General features: G+C 37.5%; 1 protein-coding gene across 2 annotated transcripts; it reads right to left on the bottom strand.

Moving 5' to 3' along the window:
• Positions 1-9,238: 9,238 nt before the first annotated feature.
• On the bottom strand, positions 9,239-20,608 carry LOC309499405 (myosin heavy chain, fast skeletal muscle-like). Of its 2 annotated transcripts, XM_082170629.1 has the most exons (40): positions 20,584-20,608; positions 19,413-19,627; positions 19,168-19,311; positions 18,928-19,084; positions 18,794-18,821; positions 18,520-18,622; positions 18,262-18,354; positions 18,073-18,136; positions 17,881-17,979; positions 17,697-17,800; positions 17,478-17,616; positions 17,135-17,253; positions 16,889-17,038; positions 16,631-16,801; positions 16,238-16,538; positions 16,064-16,128; positions 15,891-15,978; positions 15,674-15,791; positions 15,468-15,591; positions 15,226-15,362; positions 14,882-15,137; positions 14,549-14,791; positions 14,266-14,442; positions 14,032-14,177; positions 13,856-13,946; positions 13,384-13,773; positions 13,182-13,308; positions 12,861-12,979; positions 12,584-12,780; positions 12,317-12,500; positions 12,046-12,211; positions 11,442-11,566; positions 11,016-11,324; positions 10,681-10,884; positions 10,473-10,598; positions 10,207-10,377; positions 10,021-10,125; positions 9,800-9,895; positions 9,566-9,697; positions 9,239-9,347 (listed from the first exon to the last, which is right to left on the bottom strand). In XM_082170629.1, exons 2-40 carry the CDS (start codon positions 19,617-19,619, stop codon positions 9,333-9,335), a joined length of 5,790 nt encoding a protein of 1,929 aa, XP_082026755.1. In that variant the 5' UTR covers positions 19,620-19,627; positions 20,584-20,608; the 3' UTR covers positions 9,239-9,332. The 2 variants fall into 2 exon arrangements, with proteins under 2 accessions (XP_082026755.1, XP_082026754.1); XM_082170628.1 differs by lacking the exons at positions 19,413-19,627; positions 20,584-20,608 and having other exon boundaries at positions 19,168-19,307.
• Between the last annotated feature and the right edge of the window lie 1,380 nt (positions 20,609-21,988).

The following is a 21,988-nucleotide window of genomic DNA, read 5'->3' as shown; positions in this document are numbered from 1 at the left end:
GATATTCTCAACATATTGACGCAAAAAAAAACAAAAAAACATGGCGAAACATTGTTCCGAGAACAAACCAGTTAAGAAGACATTTCACAACTTATGAATTAACTGTAGTAAAAAAAAAAAAATTTTTGGCAGAAATGTGCCTGTATTCATATTAAAAATGCTGTTATATTAATATAGTCATACATTTATTAAATGTAATCCTGTAATGTTTTGTTTAGAAGTTATGGCAGTTTATTTATTCATTTATTTATTCATTTATATTTATACTAAATGTTTGGGCTACTGTTTTTGATAACACATACAATAGGTTTATAGAAAATCAACAAAAAAATCAATAAATATTTTCATAATTTTTCAGGAATTGGTTTTTTTTTTTTAACTGTAAGTCTGAACCAGAATATCAAGATATTTTATTATTTCCCATATGATGGTGAAAAGTAAAAAAGCTTCACCATGTTATATTTATAATAAATATTGGAGTATAACAAATAAAAATCCCTTCTAGATTATTTTATCCCTTGAGGTATCAGTTTACTATAACAGCTGTTCTTTATTATTCTGTTTAACAGAGAAGAAAAAATCCATCAGGTTGGGACAACTTAAGATACTTCAGTTTCTAATCCCAGAGTTATTAATAGGTGCACATAAATTATAATATTTTTTACTCTTAAACTTAAAATTAGTCTTTTCTGTTCTGTTTCTTTTTCAAAACTGCATCAATGTATTGATATTTTGAGCACAGCCCTATTTAAAGCCTTGTTCCATGTGCCCCCTTTTATACTTTGAGCACCTGCCCCTCCAGAGGTCTCTGCACGGCCCTGTGTGTGTGTGTGTGTGTGTGTGTGTGTGTGTGTGTGTGTGTGTGTGTGTGTGTGTGTGTGTGTGTGTGTGTGTGTGTGTGTGTGTGTGTGTGTGTGTGTGTGTGTGTGTGTGTGTGTGTGTGTGTGTGTGTGTGTGTGTTGATGGCCTCCCTGGTTCTGTTTTTTGCAAACTTGTTTGTTTGTAATCTCAATGGACATCATTTTTATCCATAATTCTGTGAAATTTCTATTTTAAAATTGTTAGTTTTAAAATTTGTCATACCTGCAGGGACTACGGGTGGAAATTAGCAATTGTTGCTATAACCTGGCCCAAGACATATTCTCTTGTTTAACAAGTTTAATGTTTATTTGTGCATTGTCCCTGTTTCAAATAAAATAATTTCCATTCCATTCCAAATAACTTACCGTAGCCTTTATAAGTCGCTCCGGAGACGCATATCAGTCAAAAAATGCGCCACGAGGAAGAAAAAAACATATAGCCTATAGCCTAATATGCTCGAGCACATGCCCTTTTGCCCCTTGGTGCCCAAAGTGCCCTTTTTTTTCAAGGCAAAATTTCCTCTCCTTTTTTGTAATTAAAGGCCCTTTTGTGGATGCCTGCCCAATCTAACTATTAGTAAAATTAATGAATAATAATTTAGCCGTAAATAAAATGACCCACATGATGACCTTTCACCTGACGAACTCAACCGGGACGATTCCTCACGCTGCACGCGCATTTTTAAAATTCGCGCAGCTACGCGCACTACCAGAGAATATCTTCAACTCTGCGGCTGCTGGTAAGTGGTGTTTCATTCTCAGCGAAGTGCTTATGATGTTTGTTTACTTATTATTATTATTTTACAAGAACGACGTGAAGAGAGCATGCAGAAATGTTGTTTACATTGCTGTCTGTGTGTAGGCTGTAGAAGTTACGTTAGCTTGCTGTTTAGGGAGAAAAGTTTCACGGGTGTCGAGGGGTCTGGTCTTTTTATGTTATTTATACTTTAAACTATTATTATTATTACAATATTTATTTAAAAAACGTAGAGTGCCTTAAAAATGATCACAACACTGGTAAGACTTACCAGTATCTAAATGTTTTGTGTGCAGCAGCCTCTGTGAACATCTCCCCTATTCAGCTTTACAGCAGGTCAGTGAGCTAGTGAGCCAGTTCCAAACACTGTCAGCTATCTTTACATCTTGTCATGGTCACATAAAAATTGTTTAATCAGCTAATATATCTCCTATATGTTTGTTTTAATGTCTACAGTCTCAGATCAACTCCAGCAGTATCATCATCAGCAGCAGCAGCAGCAACAGCAAAGGCAGCAAACTCACTTAAGGACTTTAGTAAGAAGATACCAGAAACAGGTATCACATTAATGTTAAAAATATTGTAAAGTATTAATTGCTGCATTTTTTTTCTGTTTGCTTTGTTTTTATTTTCATTGTATAAATGTAACTCTTGTATTTTTGTAAATCTGTTTATGCCATGAAAATAGCCACAGATGCTGACATGGCATTAAATAAAACTATACTATACTGTACTGTACGAAACGTGGGCCACGTTGATTTTGTCCTACACAGTTTACTATAACAGCTGTTCTTTATTATTCTGTAGGCTATAACAGAGAAGGAAAAGCCATCAGGTTGGGGCAACTTAAGATACTTCAGTTTCTAATCCCAGAGTTATTAATATGTACACATAATTATTTACATTTTTTAACTTTTAAACTTAAAATTTGTCTTTCCTGTTCTGTTTCTTTTTCAAAACTGCATCAATGCATTTGCTGCCGTATCGATACAGAATCATCCATATTGATATATTGCTGTATTGATATTTTGAGCACAGCCCTATTTAAAGCCTTGTGCCATGTGCCCCCTTTTATACTTTGAGCACCTGCCCCTCCAGAGGTCTCTGCACGGCCCTGCAATAGGCTACCTTATAGGCCTACGCTGAGTTTCGGTTCATTATGAGACGAGCTTCAGGTTCGCCAGCGCCTCCGTGTCCTGATTATCTATTTTCTAATAGCCTTCTTATTTATTAAAACCAGACAATTTTTTTGATGAAACATCGATTAAAATTAAGATACAATTAATACAAAACGAAATTAAATGTAAAGACAGGCTTTGTGCTTTCAGTTTGAGGTCTCTGTGAAAGTTTTAAAACATTCTTTTAGTGCCGCTTTAGAGCGCTCACGTCCGTAGCGGAGAACTGTCTGTAACTTTTTTTTTGTAAAAAAAAAAAAGAAAAAAAAAAAAGAAGCAACTTAGCTATATATATTTTTTTCTTCCTCGTGGCGCATTTTTTGACTGATATATGCGTCTCCGGAGCGACTTATAAAATAGGTTACGGTAATTTATTTATTCTTTTTGTGCAAATGTCCCATAAAGTCCCATCCTTTAAGGATAAATGTATGTCCCATTGACCGGTCCATTGTATTACGAATAAAAGCAGAATCAATAAAGTCAAAAATGTAATGTGCAGGCAGGTGGTTGGAGTGTGTGCACGTTTTTTGACGAGTTTTATAGTCTTGATATTGTTTCTTATTCAAAAGTGGTGAGCACCCACAACCTAAAACCTCTTCCCGCGGCCCTGGTTTCTGTTGCTGTCAGTATTGTTTTTGGAAATTAGGCTACATTCAAATGCAATGGTCTCGTTTCAAAAGCATTGGTCAATATGCTTGCGTCGACTTCACTGTAGCCTATATGTGCCCTGCTTCCTTTCTGTGAGTTCTGACCGAAAAATGGAAAATATCAATTCCGTTTCAGAGTCCCTGTTTCATGTTTGTTAGCCCAGGACATTTTACAAATCCAGACCAAACGATGTTCTACGGCCATGTCCGGAATAAAGAGTAGCCTATCCATGTCACACAGTAAGATTTAGGATTCTGACCATATACCTCGCAGTCACAGACCGTATCAACGTCAGTGAGTGATACTTATTGTATTTCGCCACAGGGTGTCACTGTGGCCTCAACCCTTCGCCTTCGCTTACTCTGAGCTCGATTGCTATGTCTGAGGTAAACCACGCCCTCCTCATTACCCTATGCAGGAAGAAATGTAGGAAGAAATAAATGAATAAATAAATAAATGTAAAAATAAATAAATGTAGAAATAAATAAATGTAGAAATGAATAAATGTATAAATAAATAAAAGAATAAATAAATAAATATGGAAAAAAATATATATACATAAATAAGGAAATAAATGTATAAATAATTATTTATTTTCGTTTTTTGCTTTTCTATGTATATTTATTTTTATTTTAATTTTTAATTTTTTACATTTATTTGTATATTTATTTATTTTTAATATTGGCAGACTTGGCATTCCATATAGGATGGTTCCACAAAGAATTGACTGCACATACAACATGAATTTACTTCAAACTAAAGATTTGACTTTACATACAGCAAAAGACACTGCATCTATTTGTGTCTCATTAGCTAATCCAGGATGGACCTAAAAAATACTTTAACCTTACAGTTCATTCAATATTTTAACACAGCTAACTCAACATTAATTGTTTTTTAATCTTCACAATGTATAGCCAGAGGACTATCACAAAAGAATTTAGGAAATTAAAGACATACTAGAGTATGTGTTTAAAGCTGCTTTGTATTGTTGTGCATTTTAAAAAGCTCTATAAATGTCCTAAAACGATGTGCATTTTGCTTGTAGTTTTGTGTTAATAAAAATTAAATATATTACATCTCATAATTCAGTTGAATTCATTATGTAATGTATTGTGTAATTTAATTTAATTTTTATAAATTTTGGTTCACTAATTTTATTACATTAAATGTTATTGTATTGTATGATGTTCTGTTTTAAGAATTAATTATGACATAAATCATTAGTACACAAATGACATGCTTGTAATAAAAAAAAGTATATTATGCCCTATTGCTTAATAATAAATAACTTCATCACAAAACATACTTAAAAATGTTATCTCTTTCATTAATCAGTATAAAAATAAAAGATTATTATATGAATTAAGGGGTTTGATTGATTACATGAAGATTTGTGATTCCGTAATTTTATTATTGTTCTTTAGTCAAGGCTAGACAACCAATTCATATTTATACTAAGTACCCAAAACATAGCTAGCATTTTGTCATTTATTTAAATGTCTAAACTGTTAATTTCAGGTTTCAACGGAGAAAAGTGAAGTCAGTTAGAAGCTCTCACTTCCTGATGGTTGAGAGTAGCTGTGCCAAGAGAAATCTGAATCATTCCCTTCCGAAACTTGCAGAGACGGAGAGTGTGAGTAGGAGCTGTCCATGAGCTAGAAGCAGGAGAAACTTTTGCTAAGTATTCTGATTAATTACTTTGTCATTTTGCCTCCACGTCCCCCCGATTGCCCGCGAGCTTCTCCTCCTGTCCATACGGTAATCTCTCTACTGTGCGACAGAGAGTTGCGTGGTTATGACGCAATCGTTAGCCTATTTTTACAAAAACTGCATCTACGGGGCCATAACGTACGATACAAGGTAATGGAGCCTTTTATACATTTTCGTGTTTCTTTAGAAATAAATAATGGACAAATGGAGTCTTTAAACGCCTCAGATGTAAAGTTATTCGCTGTCAAAGTGACGCCAAAATGAATGGGAGTCAATGGAATGCTAACAGCAGGTGATGGTCCGCTAATCAATGGCGGCGCCCGGGAAAGCTTCAATATTTTATGAAACCCTGCCCCCCTGGGTAAAGCTCAGCTAGCACGATCATCGAATAACGTTAGCTGTATGCTATGCTACTATCTAAGCTAACTAAAAAACACACTAACAACGAGAAATGTTTAATTTCACAATCTATAGCTTCGGTTAAATACTAGCATATGAAACGTATAAGTTAAAAATACATTAATGACTCGTTATAACGTAGTACAAACGTCTTCTATAATAAAGTGATTTTGTATGATTTGTAACCAGGCACTAAAGCGATTACCCATAAAACGTGCTTTGAACCAATCGGATTGCTTGGGTCCTAAGCTCGGACTCATCTCTTCATTAGACTCATTTGTTCACCACACCGGACTCCATTCATACTACCCGTATTCATACTATATAGAACGTACTTTTTTAACGGTCGTGAAGTACGTTCTAATTTAAATGTAGTACCTACTCACATAGCACGCGATTTCGGACGCAGCTTTGGTCTCAGCTCGTGAATTATTTAAGAGAGCTGGAGAGGTGTCCTAACCTAGTTAGGAGTAACAAGATGGCAGCAGAGAGGACGCGGTCATGCACTTTTCAACGAAAATATGATGTATTGGAGTTAAATGATGACAGAGTTGATCAAACGATATAAAAGTTTAATCATCAAGGTATTCTTTTTGTAACCTACCTTTAAGAAATTTATAGCAATTAAATGAAATTAAAGTAATAATTATATTTTTGGCGACTGGAAAAATGCAGCAGTGCACCTGTGATGACTCCGGCACTTCAGTCCACAGTTAGTAGGCTCTTGAATAGCACTATTGTGGCACTGACCACACCAAATATACAGTAGTGGCCAAAAGTGATGTGCGGAGTTTTTTTTGTTTTTTTATTACCCTACAAGTTCAGCCCAGCCAAGTACAGCCCAGCTCAGCGCAGTGCAGCCAAGCCCAGCTATAAGGTGCTGTAACTTTGTTGCTCCAGAGTTAGAGGGTTACCTGTTAGATTATAGCCACTTCTCCAGACACCACTACAATACTGCAATACTGGGCCTAGCCCAAACCATGAAAAACATCCCAAGACCATTATCCCACCTTAAATATTGGCCCATATAATTTTGCCTACAGTATAGTGTAGCAAGGTAGTCTTCAGAATTTTTTATAATTTAATAATTACATTTTAGGGGACCCCCCAAGAGTCCTAAGTCATTTCGAACCCTGGTTGACATCATTGTAGTCCATAGTTTGCAGCACTTAAGTCCCACTTCAGTCAGCACTTAAGAATCAGTCTAAGGCTTTACAGAAAGTTGCTTTTAGCTTTTTTATAAAAGTCTCCTACTCTTAGAGAAGTCCTACTTTTTACTAAGAATGTTTTGACACTTAAGTCAAAGCTTAAGACTATTCTTAAGAGCATTTCTGAGAAGTTTTATAAATACGGGCCCAGGGAACGAGACACTGCGTCTCGTCGCCATGCTTCCGGGCTGCCTGCACAGTTCCTTCAGACGAAGAAGTGGATGACATGTTCTCTAGGCACCCTTTTAAACTTCCTGGTCACACCAGTAGTGACGTCATGGCTGTCGCCGGCCAATACGATTGCAGTGATTATACAGAACTTCAGTCATCAGTCATGCTGAGGCGTTCCCCAAAGTGTCTCAGGACGCAGTGTCTCATTCCCTGTTCTCAGGGAACAAGAATTACAGTCGTAACCCGAGACGTTTTTGAACGATGTTGACCAGAGAGACGAATTCTTTCGTTCTTATGCTCTGTATCAGATGTTCTCCGCTTTCTGCAGGAACTATTAGATAAAGGTAGAGCCTTTTCAACAGTAAAAGTTAATCTCAGCTTGTCATGTGAGGCTGGATTCAGAAACAATAAGCCAGCACCCCTTAATATAGTATGACGATTTATGAGGGGGCGAGACGGTTACTTCCGGTCACTAAGTCTCTCATCCCATCCTGGGATTTATCTGTGGTTCTGGATGTGCTCTTCCAGCCCGCTATTCATAGGCGTAATTCTATGGGGGGACAGAGGGACACGTCCCCCCCAATATTCAAAGAAGGACAATTTGTCCCCCCAATATTTGATCATACTGTATGATTATGCGGGAAATATCGATGTGATTGCAAATACGTCTTTCTTTCCAGCTCCGAAAATATAAAATCCCGGCCGGTCCATTTCCCAAATCCATTCGACTTGCCTTACACTATACATTAACAAAACCTATTTCTCCTGAAATCCATGTCATGTTTTCCCTATACCTTTAGTAGCTCGTGCACCGTCAGTGAGTTAGGAAAAACCAAACAGAAGAAGAGTTAGGAGCGCGAAATCTGACAGACATTTGGCACATATCTATGAATGGTAAATATCCTGTATTTGGCTGACATAATCCCTTAGATAACGACCAGGTGAATTCAGCGAGTTTATTTTTAAGCTGACAAGTTAGGCCTACTTTTGTTTAAATTTGTACAAAATAAACAGCATTTTCCCTCATTAGTACATAACTGTTTTACTATCATTGCTCAAGACTTGATATTAGAATATTGTTATCCTGTAACAGTAATTTAATCAAAATGTTTATAGCCACTATATGTTTAATAGAAGAATGTAAGAGAGAGATCACTGGCCGCTTTGTTGTCAATTCAGGCTTGTAATTGATGCCGATGCTGTAATCATTACGTTGGTTTGACGATCAGATGTAATAAAATTCCTTGTGTTCTATACAATTACAAACATTCGGACTCTGACTTTTATTTTATTTTGATTAAAAAAATGTGTGCATGCGCCAACACAAAAAGTCCCAAGCTGTCCCCCCCAATGTGTGATTGACAATTTCGCCCTTGCCGCTATTGAACTACATCAAAGCGGGTGAGTGAATTACACGCTTTGTCTGTACATTCTCACTGTATGCAGTTTTTAGTGGGTGGATCGAAAGTTACATTGAAAACTAATCCGGAGTTTGCTCCTATAAAGTCAATGTGCAGAGGATGAGTTTGTTACGAAAGAGCAGTCCGCTCTTCGTCTCTTGTGCTGGGGGGGGGACCCATTTCGTTTTACCACTCTCTCACTGAGTGGTAAACATGTTTACCGCAAACATTTGCGAGATATTAGACTGGATGTGACTGAGCCATCTCTGGCTCATTCAGTGCTTGATGTGGGAGTGTTGTGTGATACATCATAGTACTCACATATTACATAGTACATACACGTGTCATTCACTCATATTTTTGTATTTCAGAAAAACACCCTGTTGCTTGCTCATTATGGGGTATTATATTATAAATGCATGTATTATATTATAAATTAATTGCATTATATTATATATAGGCCTACTTATAATAAACATATATATAAAATATATATTATAATATAATATAATATAATTTATTGAAAATGATAAATGTTATAGTTTACAGATAGCTTTTTCCAGGTATTATATTTACTTTTTAGATCTCTGGATCATCTGTAGAGGCTTAATTGTGCTAACTGGAAGGCTAGTTCACAGAATATTGCAATAGTCAATAACATCAGTCCAGGGTGGAAACTTTATAGCAGAAATGTTTGAGTGAATGCATTCAGTAAACCTGAGAATTAAAATTTATGAAACCTTTTGAACTTTTATGGAACCTTTAAAAGTTCAAATTTGGATTCAAGACACTCTTGATACTCAGCACTCTTGTGATGCGAATAATAAGGTTTAATGTAATCATACAGATCAGATATTAGTGTTGTAATAGTGTATCTTGTTGAAAAATCACAAAAAGGCTAATTATTTGCTGAAATAAACAGGTTTATTAAGAAAGGTACTTGTACAATAAACATTCATATTATATGACTTCAGTAAATGCTCCTTTCAAGTTTTAAAGATTCATTCTTCTTTGGCCTGGGAAAGAAGGAAGAGTTAAACATTAGTCTTATTAACAAAAATGTTCTTCACTTTACATAATGAAGAGAATACAGATGTGCAAATGTCATTTAGGATATGTAACATCAGCAAAATGCAATTATTATAGTTCCACTACTTCTTCTAAGAGGTAGTTCATGTATTTGGATAAACAAGTTGAATAAATAATGCAAAACAACTCATCTACTTAGTCTAACCTTTCCAGAATCACGGCTCTTTACTCTGAGCTTGTTGACCTGAGACTCAGAAATGTCAGCACGCTCCTCAGCCTCCTCAAGCTCATGCTGCACCTTCCTCAACTTGGACAGGTGAACATTGCCTTGCTCCTCCTAAAGTTTTTTTTTAATATGGTTCATGTATCGTGTTTCATCAAATTAGAATTCCAATATAAATAATTACAGTGTCAAAATGTTCGATTAAATTTTACATACCGCCTCTTCAGCCTGCCTCTTGTAGACTTTGACCTTCAGCTGCAGTTTGTCAACCAAATCCTGGAGTCTTGTGATGTTCTTCTTGTCCTCTTCAGTCTTAAAAAAAAGTTTTTTTTTACAAAATTAAGCATTGATCCTTTACTAAAAATAGGCATTGTCAGTACATACACTATTATACAGACTCTTTTGTCTGAACAAACTTGTGAGGAATATGGTCATACCTGATAAGTGAGCTCTTTCACTCTCCTCTCATATTTGCGGACACCTTTAACAGCATCAGCTCCACGTCTCTGCTCAGCTTCAACTTCAGCCTCAAGCTCACGGACCTAAAGAACATATTATTTTTATTCAAACCAGTCATATAACATACTTCACCTTGCCCATATCATAATTATAAAGAGGCTTACTCTGGACTCCAACTTCTGGAGTTGTTTCTTTCCTCCTTTCATGGCCAGATTCTCAGCCTCATCCAGACGATGCTGCAGGTCCTTCACTGTGACCTCCAGATTCTTCTTCATCCTCTCAAGGTGAGAACTGGTGTCCTGCTCCTTCTTCAGCTCTTCTGCCATCATTGCAGCCTTTTGCATTAATACAGAAAGTCATTAGATCCACATTTTTTACGTAAAATTTACGTAAGCGTCTTATGAAACATTTGACAGCTACTGTTTCTCACATCAGTGATGGCCTTCTTGGCCTTCTCCTCTGCATTTCTGGCTTCCTGTACAGTGTCATCAACTTCACTCTGGACCTGAACAAGGTCAGCCTCAAGCTTCTTCTTGGTGTTCAGGAGACTTGTGTTCTACAAAAGGGAAAGCAACAGTTTGAACATTTTGAATGATGCTCTCAATTCCCTTAATTTCAGGGAAACAATATGCCCTTACCTGAGAGTGCAGCAGCCCAACACGCTCACTGATATCCACCAGCTCTTGTTCAGCCACTTTGCGGCCTCTCTCTGTCTGTTCCAGAGCAGCTCTCAGCTCCTCAATCTCAGACTGCATCAGAGTGTTTCTGCGCTCCACCATGGCCACCTGCTCCTTCATGTCTTCCTGTCCTCTCTGGGCATCATCAAGGTGCAGTTGGGCATCCTGAACATAACAATAGCTGAAGAATGAGCTTTCGATGTGATTTCTGCTAGGCTGTACTTACCATATGTTAGATTATTAAAACATATATATGAATACATCCCAAAGTCAAAAAGAAGAATTCCTATGCATACCTTGAGTTGTCCCTGAACATTCCTGAGCTGTTTCTGGGCCTCAGCAGCCTGGCGATTGGAGTGGCTCAGCTGAATCTCCATCTCATTAAGGTCTCCCTCCATCTTCTTCTTGATTCTCAGGGCATCATTCCTGCTCCTGACTTCAGAGTCCAGAGTGCTCTGCATGGATTCAATGACTCTCTGGCTGTTCCTCTTGATCTGCTCCATCTCCTCATCCTTCTCTGCAAGCTTCCTGTCAATCTCTCCCTTGATCTGGTTTAGCTCAAGCTGGACTCGAAGAATCTTGGACTCCTCATGCTCCAGTGTACCCTATGGAAAATAAAACAACATTTAAATATAAGAATGAAAATACACACAGTGTATTGATGAATACAACACTGTATGATGGTTTTAGCAAGAATTCCATATTGATCTCCAGATACTCACTTCAGCCTCTTCCAGGGCGGTCTGAATCTCTGACTTCTCAGTCTCCACTATCTTCTTGGCTTTTTCCAGCTCATGGATGCTCTTACCAGTCTCACCTATCTGCTCTGTCAGATCTGAAATCTCCTCTATAGAGAGAAAAACATATAATATGTATCATAATGCACATTCATTAATCATATGAGCTTACTTTTTAATGCTCACTGAGAATTAGAACATTTAAAGGGATAGTTCACCCAAAAATGAAAATGTTATCATTAATTAATTACTCACCCTCATGTCATTACAAACCCGTAAGACTTTCGTTCATCTTTGGAACACAAATGAAGATCTTTTTGATGAAATTTGAAAGCTTTCTGTCCCTCCATAGACAGCTACACAATTGATTCTTTGACGCTTCAAAAAGGTTATAAAGAGATCATAAAACTAATCCATATAAATTGAGCTCTCAGATTTCATAAAAAAAGATCTTAATTTGTGTTCCGAATAAGAACAAAAGTCTCACGAGTTTGGAACGACATGAGGGTCAGTAATTAGTAAAAGAATTTTCATTTTGGGTGAACAATCCCTTTAAGTTTTTTTCCTAATTTAACGGCTTCATTCTTACGCTGCAGATTCTTGTTCTCTCTCTTGAGGGTCTCCAGCTGATCCAGGCTCTCCTCATAGGAGTTCTTCATCTTGAACAGTTCAGTGCTGAGTGAACGAGCCTCTTTCTGGGCACCTTCCAGCTCTGCCTGACCTTCCTCATATTTCTGCTTCCATTCTGCCAGGACCTTTGGTGGAGATATTTTAGGATAGAGTTTATTTAAAAAATGTTGAACAAAGCCCATTCCAGCAATACTTTACAAAGAGAATATAATATGACTAAAACTGTTTACCTTGTCGAAGTTCCTCTGCTTCTTGTCAAGGTTGGCAGCTAAACCATTGGCTCTCTCCACATCAATCATGAGGTCCTCCACCTCACCCTGGAGTCTCTGTTTGGTCTTCTCCAGAGATGCACATTTGGAGTTCACGGCCTCAACTTGTTCCTCTGCCTCTTGCAGACGCTGAGCCAGCTTCTTCCTGTTAAGTAATACACATTATTTTGAATTCTAATCTATAAAATAGCTGTGAGAGTTAGGAATATTATACAATAATATACATACTTGGACTCTTCAAGCTCCTCCGTGCGCTGGATGGCATCAGTTTCATATTTGGTTCTCCACTGAGCAACCTCACTGTTGGCCTTTGACATTCCCCGCTGCAGCTCAGCCTTTGCCTCCTGCTCTTCCTCAAACTGCTCACGGAGCAGGTCACAGTCATGACGGGCTGATTGCACAGCATGGGCCAGTGCGTTCTTAGCCTAAGGGACAGAGTCGCATAATATTATTGTATTATTGTCTCTACAGTAAAGTAATTCATGAATTGATTATGCTGTATTACCTTAACCTCCTCTTCAATCAGCCTCTTAAGCTCCTCAATTTGCTGAGTGAAAGCTTGTTTGCCTCTGGTGAGCTGAGAAACCAGAGCCTCCTTCTCCTCCAGCTGACGGCCAAACTCACCTGTATAGATTTAGATTCACTGCGTCAGATTGTGCTGTCTCTATCAGTTACTATCAAAACAAACTCCTTGAAAGCAAAATGTAAATAATTGTGTTTTCTTCTGATAAGACTGTCAGAAATTCAGTGCTATATATAATCTTAATACACCACACTCAGTTACTGTTGGAATACTATACATTTATTCATGATTGTCATTAGTTACCATTTTCAGTTTGAAGTCTTGCTCTTTGAGCGCTGAGGTCATTTAACTGGCGAATGTTCTCATCATTCTTGGATTTTATTTCACTAAGTTGGTCCTCAAGTGTGCGGCACATCTTCTCAAGATTAGCCTGCAAATACAAAAGTCATTAGATAATTGAAAAACTTCAACATGTTATGTATTCTTTAAACATAAAATGTCCTACTTTTCCTTTGGCAACAGCTTCCATGTTGCTGGAAAGATCGTCAATCTCCATTTTGAATTCGCTCTTCTCTTTCTCAAGCTTCTGCTTGACACGCTGCAGGTTGTCGATTTGCTCTCCCAGCTCGGCCACACTGTCTGCCTGCTTCTTGCGGAGGGCAGCAGCAGTAGCTTCATGCTGGAGGGTGGACTCTTCAAGATCACGACGCAGCTTCTGGAACTCAGCTTCACGCTTCTTATTCATCTCGATCTGAGCAGCAGTGGCTCCTCCAGCCTCCTCAAGCCTCTCACTGATCTCCTCAAGTTCCCTGGAGAGATCAGCTCTCTGCTTCTCAACCTTGGCACGAGCAGCGCGCTCAGCCTCGATCTCTTCCTCCAGTTCCTCAATGCGGGCCTATGGTGGTAAGTAGTTAATTAGATTTTTGGTTATCTGTATTTGATCATAATGATGTAATGTTTGAAAAATCTTTAAATACCTGAAGCTCCTTGATTTTCTTCTGGAGTTGAGCACCTAGAGATTGTTCATCTTCAATCTTGCTGAGCAGCTGACTTGTTTCAAAGTCTTTCCTGTTCAACAATAAGTAGTTGTAAAAAAAACATAACACAACAATAAAAAATGTCAATTTTTTCAAAGATGTCCTGCTTTAATTACTTTTTTATTTTCTCATCAGATTGCTGCTTGTCATTTTCCAGGTCCATGATGGACTCTTGGGATAATTTCAGGTCTCCTTCAAGCTTTCTCTTGGTTCTCTCCAGGTCCATGCGGAGCTTCTTCTCTTGTTCAAGGGAACCCTCAAGCTACAGGACAATGATATATAAAATATGTTAACAGCCGAAAACAGTTGATTTGATGAATTAATATAATTAATTTACATCATCAACTCACATCATCAACTTGCTGCTCAAGCTTTGTCTTGGATTTGGTCAGGGTGTTGACTTTGTCCTCCTCGGCCTGAAGATCATCCAGTGTCTGCTGATGTGCCTCTTGGAGGGCTTTCTTCTCCTTCGTAACCTTAGCAATGCTCTCATCCTGAGCTGCCATTTCCTCAGTCAAGTTCTTGACCTGTAGGATTTTTTGTTCCAAATAAGCTTAAATATTACAATTCATATTCTATATCAATATATAAAACAGAGATTCAATTTAATCTTAAACCAACTCAATCTCTAACCTTATTCTCAGTGGCATGTTTCTCTTTCTCCACTTTAGCCAAGGTGAGCTCCAAGTCATCAATGTCTTTCTTCAGCTCAGAGCACTCATCCTCCAGTTTCCTCTTCTTGGCTGTCAGTTCAGCATTGATTTCTTCCTCATCCTCCAGTCTCTCAGTTGTCTCCTTGAGTTTAGCTTCAAGCTGGATTTTGCTTTTAATCAGACCCTCACACCTCTCCTCAGCATCCGAGAGATTCTCAGAGTCCTGTTTGTAAAATAGATTGCTATTTCATTGGAAACAACCTTGCTCTTTTTTAATGTAGCCAAAATTCAGTTAATTATAAAATATACTCACAGATGCTACTTGCAGCTGCAGATCATTTTTCTCTTGCAACAGTGCTACCATCTTCTCTTCAAGCTCCTTCTTTTTGGTTTCAGCCTTAACCAAAGCCTCTTTGCATTTTGCATAGTCCTCTTTCATGTTTGCCAGCTCCTTCTCAGTCTCTGCACTCTGAAGAAGAGGCTTAATCTTGTAATAAACCTTCATCCATGGCCAGTGTTTGACATTCATGAATGAACGGATGTTGTATTGGATGGTGTAAATCGACTCCCTGTGAATAATTCATCATTAAATGGCATAATCATCATTAAGTTTGCACAGTTAACATTGATGTCATCTTTACTCATGACAATAATCACCTCCTCTCCATCATTTTCACATACTCCCTCCTCATCAGGAAACCACGACAGAGAGCCTGAGTCATTGTGACCAGAGCAGCCAGTTTCTCATCACGCATCTCCTCAAGAACACCCAAAAGACCAGCTTTGAAGAACACCTGAATTTATGTAAAACAGTAAATCAAAATATATTGATTTAAACTGTATAAGCTAAATGACCATGATCACTGAATCTTTGGAGATTGTAAAGCTGAATAATGAACCTTTGTATGTCCAAATCTGTAGTCGTCATGATTAATGTCGATGGATCCCAGAAGTTTCTCACTGGCCTTCTTGTTATCCATAAACTGTCCATCTGGGATAACACCGGCATTCAGCACCTTGTATCTGTGGAAAATGTATCAAAATACTTCATATCTTTTAATTAGGAGCCTCCTAGGAAATGTTGTTTTCATGTGGTCCCATTTACCTCTGCTTAAAGTCACCATATTGGATTCTGCTGGGGAAGCCCTTTGTGCAGATTCTGATGCCCTCCAGAACACCGTTACACCTCAGCTGGTGGATAACCAGGAAGTTCTCCATGAGACCTAAAACAAACAGTTTACACCATGAACTTGGTAAATTAACTTCATCATATATATTGAGAACCAAAATATCTGTACGTTTTTTTTTTTTTTATACTTTACCTGGAGTCTTGGACTCATTAGGAATCAGGCAACGCACAAAGTGAGGGTGAGTGGCCCTCAAGTTGGTCATGAGTTTGCCCAAGTTCTCCTGTGGAGAATAGAAAAAGGTTGGCATGCTTTGTATTTCTTTTTTTCTAAAATAAAACAATATTGCTGTGATGTCATCTCTATACCCTGAACTGGGAGGACACAGTCTGCATGGAGCCACCCTTCTTCTTGCCTCCCTTTTTAGTATTATCTATTGAGATAAAAATACAAAGGAAACTAGAAGTTGCAAAATAAATGCAAAAACAAGAAAGAAAGTTCAAAACTGAGTCAAAGTTTTGTTAAATAGATTTTTTCTTTACCCTCAACAACAGGTGGGTAGAGAGTAGCCAGCAGTTTGACAGACGACTTCTGGTACAGCTGCAGAACAGAATCATTCAGTGGATCCTTGTTCTTGTCCAACCAGCCAGTGATATTGTAGTCCACAGTTCCAGCGTAGTGAACCAGGGAGAAGTGGGCTTCAGCCTTGCCTTTGGCAGGCTTTGGTTTCTCAAAAGCTTTGTTCTTGCCAAGATGCTGATCATATAGCTTGTTCTTGAAGGAAGTGTCTGAAGCCTTGGGGAACATGCACTCCTCTTCAAGGATGGAGAAGATACCCATGGGCTGTTTATAAAAGAATGTTGTTTATTATCAAAAATAGGAGATTTTGAGAATAGGATCAATGGAAATTAGTAAATTCATAAACCATTGATAACCTTCTCAATGAGCTCAATGCAAGAAGCCAAGTCCATGCCGAAGTCAATGAACTCCCAAACAATGCCCTCCTTCTTGTACTCCTCTTGCTCCAGCACAAACATGGTGTGGTTGAAAAACTGTTGCAGTTTCTCATTGGTGAAGTTGATACACAGCTGCTCCATGCTGTTGTACTGGAGGACAAAAAATGACAGAAACATTTACTACCTTCTGAATAGCATTCATTTTGACATAAAAAGAGATAAAAGAATCATTCTTACATCAAAGATCTCAAAGCCAGCAATATCCAGTACGCCAATATAGAAATTTCTTTGTTGTTTTGTGTCCAACATCTGGTTGATACGAATGACCATCCACAAGAACATCCTCTCATAGATAGATTTGGCCAAGGCGCTAACAGAGTTGTACACCTGTAAGTAGAATAGAATGGATATTTTATTCTGCTTCTGCAATAATTAGCCAGACTTTTAGGTTAAACACATGGCATGCGTGAAATGTTACTATACCTGTGGTACGGTCTGGCCTTTGGTCACATACTCATTTCCGACCTTGACTCTGGGGTAGCACAAACCCTTCAGCATATCAGCAGAGTTCAAACCCAGAAGGTAGGCGATTTTGTCAGCCTCTGTTAAATACATTTTTGAATAAATTATCTTTTCTTTATAGAGTCTTTTATGTAAAATTATAATAAATCAGGTACTAGGTACTTTCCCTTTCATTTTTAGATTTATTGATATGCATGCAACTTTTAGTTTATATTTACACTAAACATTTTAAACACAGTTTCTGTTATCAGCAAAGTCGGTGCAGTGGTTACTATTGTAAAGCCCAGGATAACACAAGTCTCACCATCTGTGCCATCAGGCTCAGCCTGCTCCTCACGCTGCTTCTGCTTGAACTTCATGTTACCATGATGAAGCACAGCTCCAGTGAACTTGTAGATGGACACTTTCTCATCACTTGAGAAACCAAGAATGTCAATAGCCTCCTGTAAATTACAGAGAATAATAAAATATATAATTTGCCATATTTAAATAGAATGTCAATATTCAAATAGCAATGACTCACATCAGTAGCATCCAGCTCAGCTTTATCATCAATGCTGGCCACTGTGATCTGACCCTGACTGCACATGGGGAAGTCATAGGGGTTGGTGGTGATGAGCGACATTTCTGTAAAATTCACAGCATTTATGAAAGAGCATCTGACAATATTATCAGAAACATTGAATTAATGAAATATGTGCACCTACCAACAATCTCAGGCTTATGGTTGGTCATCATCTGGAAGAAGATGTGGTAGCCTCTCTCATCTGGAAGCTGGAATGACACTCTAGACTTCTCCAGCAGATCTGTTGAGAGAATGTACTTGAGTCACAATCATCTAAAGAGTGACAGACAAAGACAACTGTTCAGGATGGATCAATTAAATCATGTCCACCTACATGTCTCAATGTCAGCACTAGCCAGTTTTCCAGTGGCGCCGAAATGAATTCTGATGAATTTACCCTGTTTAAATCATAAGAGTATAATACATAAATAATAATTATTATAATCTCTTTATAGAAAACTCTGTACAGTAAAATTGAACACAACTGACCATCTGTACTGTAAATAAACAGTGGTTAACTTACAAAACGAGAGGAGTTGTCATTTCTCACAGTCTTGGCATTTCCATAAGACTCAAGCAGAGGGTTGGCAGCAATGATCTGGTCCTCAAGAGAGCCCTGTGATGTTTGAAGGGTTTTCATTTATTTTCAATTGTTTTTCTATTTCATGACTAAACACAATTTATAGGCATTTCACTAATTCACATATCGTATAGTTTGTGAGATGAGTGTAAATCATCATCTTTTAAAATAATATATATGACATAGTTTTGTATCTCATACCTTTATTTTACTGGTCTCTTTCTTGACACCTGACACTGCAACTGTGGCAAAGTACTGGATGACACGTTTGGTGTTCACAGTCTTTCCAGCACCAGATTCTCCACTGGTTTATAAGAGATTAGAAGACAGAAGTTTGAAAGACATGTAGACTTTTCAAAGTATATTCAATCTTTGTTCAATCTTAAATTCTATTTTGTAAATATCTCCATAAATTTTCCGTCTATGTTATACTTTTCATTTTTGTCATGGTCTGAAATTAAATGAAAATACTTACGTAATCAGGACAGACTGGTTTTCTCTATCTGTTGATTGCAATTTGTAAAATATCCGGTAAATATTTATTATATTAACAGCAACATCTACTTCATCTTAATTAATTCGGTAGAATTTAATTCCATAATGTCTTACCACACTGCATGAACTGATATGCGTTGTCAGAGACAGAGAAGATGTGTGGTGGAGCCTCCATACGCTTTTTGCCTCTGTAGGCAGACACCACTTCTGCATCATACACTGGGAGCCACTTGTAGGGGTTCACAGTTGCGCAGAAGAGTCCAGAGTAGGTCTGAAATGAGCATAGACATGGTCAGATTCTAACAACACAGAAAAAATGAACTTAAATGCTTTTTATGTCGTTTCAGAACTTACGTAGATCATCCATGCAGCATAACGCTCTTTGAGGTTATACAGCACAGAGGCTTCATTGAGATGGGTCATCATGGCCATGTCCTCAATCTTGTCATACTTGGGAGGATTCATTGGGTAGACATCTTCTTCCTTAGCAACTCTCTCCTATAAATTTGATAAATTAAGATATTAGATATAAAATAAAACAATGTAATAGGCCTAAGTAATTTAATGAGCATCTACTTGAAATGGAAATTCAAATGTACCTCTTTAGTGTCAAGCAAAACAACTGTGACTTTGCCACCGTCTTTGCTCTTGATTGTTCCTTTGAGGTACAACTCTTTGGGATCAACCACATAGCAGGCAGACTTGGCATCAAACGGTCTGGCCTGAGCCTCCATTCTCTCCCTCTCAGGCTTACGAAGGTAAATGGCAGCTTTGCCATAAGCGGCCATCTCCGCGTCTGTACTCATGGTGGCGGCTTACTAAAGAGAGAAAATATCAACTTATCCATTACAAATTTCATAAATATTCAACAAAGGCAAGACACATAAAATATAAAACACATGAATTGTGTTAGGAAAGAGGCATATAAGTGTAGGCTTACACATGAATACAGACACATAAAACAATACTAGATAAACATTTAGATAGAAAGCAAGAAGCAGGTAAAGGGCCCATTAATGGCAAAAATGTCAATTGAATATGTCTTTCTGGTGATGAAATTGAAATGCTGGTGTCAGGGGATGGCACATACAGTACAATATGAATTGTGGCATATATGAGTTTCAGGACAATACAGAGATTTTCACTGCCAACTATGAGTCTCACTTGTGGTCTCTCTGCCTGAGTGTATCCTCCTGCTACGAGTATGAAACAGACAAATATTTCCTAACAAATATTACGAAATTTCTGTCACAGATTTGGTTTCATTATATTAACTTTTCTAATGATTTATATTTATGCAAATCTCATGATGGATTATGATAGCAACACTGCATCCCAAGTTTGAATTTAATCAGACCATCAGTTCTGTAGTTTGAACCAATTTCATGTTTTGCTCTATTATAGCATCATCAATTGGCCCTTTCCCGCTTCTTTTTGTGTCAAATGTCCTCTGCATTTGGGCTAAATTTGTATAACTTTCCCACAAGGGGTTCTATGGGCTCTCATAGACTCAAAAGTGGTAGAAGAAAAACATAATACAATACAACACAATAAAAGCGAATACAATAGGTGGTATATTTGGCACCAAAATAAAGGGTCAATGGGACCCCTTCCTTAAATTCATCTTACTAATACATTTTAAACACATTTCTTTGTAAATAAATTACATAGGTTTTTAAAAACAGCATGCTTCACCAGTTTTCATCTATAATACAGACTATAACGACAGTTTTCCTCTACCCTAATCCACACACTGAATCATAAACTCACTTGCCTTTTGTTCTTGAGACCAGATGAAATGTTCACAAACCTTGGATAAAAAAAAATAATAATAATAATTTCAATGTATTAATATAAAATAAAAAAACACAATTACTTTGAGTACAGACGCATAAGTGATGATGTTAAATTCCTTTCAGTCACAGTCAGCACAGGCTCTTACCACTTGATGGAACTTCTGAGATCTCTTCTCTTCTCTGCATCTCTTCTGGTCTACGCTCTTGGCTTTTATAGAAGTTGGTAATGCACACTAAGCAGAATCTATACATGGGCAACCTCATATATTTTGATATATGATGAGCTTTCTTGACCCATTTTATAAGAAATGTATTAACAGACTGACAGACATCCTACCTGATGAAATCAGTTATAAGTCAAACCTTTATCCTAAACTTCCATTTCAAAGTTCTTGTGTATTATAATTATTTCTTTTTAGTCTATTAATATCTTTGACATATGACACACACTGAAGAAAATAAATCCTTTTTTGGAAAGAGGGTAGAGTCAGACCTACATACAGCCACCCCTCCCCCTCCCCCTTTTTTTGAATCAGAAAACATTTCACCTATGGAAGTTCTTGTAGAAGGCTAATGTGGCAGCAATTGGGCTAAACAATAAAATATGTTACAGATCTGACAAGATATATTGTTCAAGAATATAGAAGAATATAGACACTGTAAAATATGTCTAATACAGTGAAAACACACGACAAGTGTCAGTTTTTCTGTGTAGAAGAAAGCCAGTAGTGCTAAAAATGGCACATTCCCATTGTGAAAAAATCCCTTTGAGATAATTTCTGCAAATATTCAAAGATTGTAGACATTTCTTGGTCTTCAACAGCTACAGTCTAAGCCTCAGCCATATGGAGACTAAAATTATTAAAAACCACATGTTCACCCTTGAGTGGTCAAAGCCAGCAAACAATGCTAATTACCATGCTGTAAACAGAATATCTCGCCTGTTGTCTCTCATATCTCTCGTTGTACGTCACTAACAACTAGATGTTCAGTTTTTTTGTGGTTTTTTTTTTTTTTGTAAATGCAGTTGTCACTACCTTAAATTACTAAACTGTGTGTGTACAGAACAGGATTAAGCACTAAAAGGTGAACTGACAGCTGAATTTAGCTGCAGTGCTTAGGTGGCCTTAAAGCTTCCTTCTAGAGGTTTAAAGCTACATCCACCAAACTCGGCTCAGACCTTCAGACTGTTCTGACTCGGGTTGCTATATCTTTTCTATTGGACTTTCGTTTTTCCTAAAATGATGATAAAAACTCGGAAAAGTCCCATAGACTTACATTGATGGAATGTTCAAATGAGCCAAGGCTGTTTTAAACTCCAACTGACAAAAATTATAATTTAAACACCAACTACACTTAATTAAAAGTGCCACGGTTCA

This window comes from Leuciscus leuciscus (assembly GCF_965113295.1).
Source record: "Leuciscus leuciscus genome assembly, chromosome: 5".
In the NCBI taxonomy this organism is placed as follows: domain Eukaryota; kingdom Metazoa; phylum Chordata; class Actinopteri; order Cypriniformes; family Leuciscidae; genus Leuciscus; species Leuciscus leuciscus.
This window is presented reverse-complemented; position numbering and strand designations above follow the sequence as displayed.

Excerpts from the sequence above, each read along its gene's own strand:
- LOC309499405 (XM_082170629.1), bottom strand. The coding sequence starts at position 19,619 with ATGAGTACAGACGCGGAGATGGCCGCTTATGGCAAAGCTGCCATTTAC. Across the intron at positions 18,137-18,261 it reads ATGACAACTCCTCTCGTTTT|GGTAAATTCATCAGAATTCA; the intron begins GTAAGTTAACCA and ends TGATTTAAACAG. Across the intron at positions 12,980-13,181 it reads AAGACTTCAAACTGAAAATG|GTGAGTTTGGCCGTCAGCTG; the intron begins GTAACTAATGAC and ends AAATCTATACAG.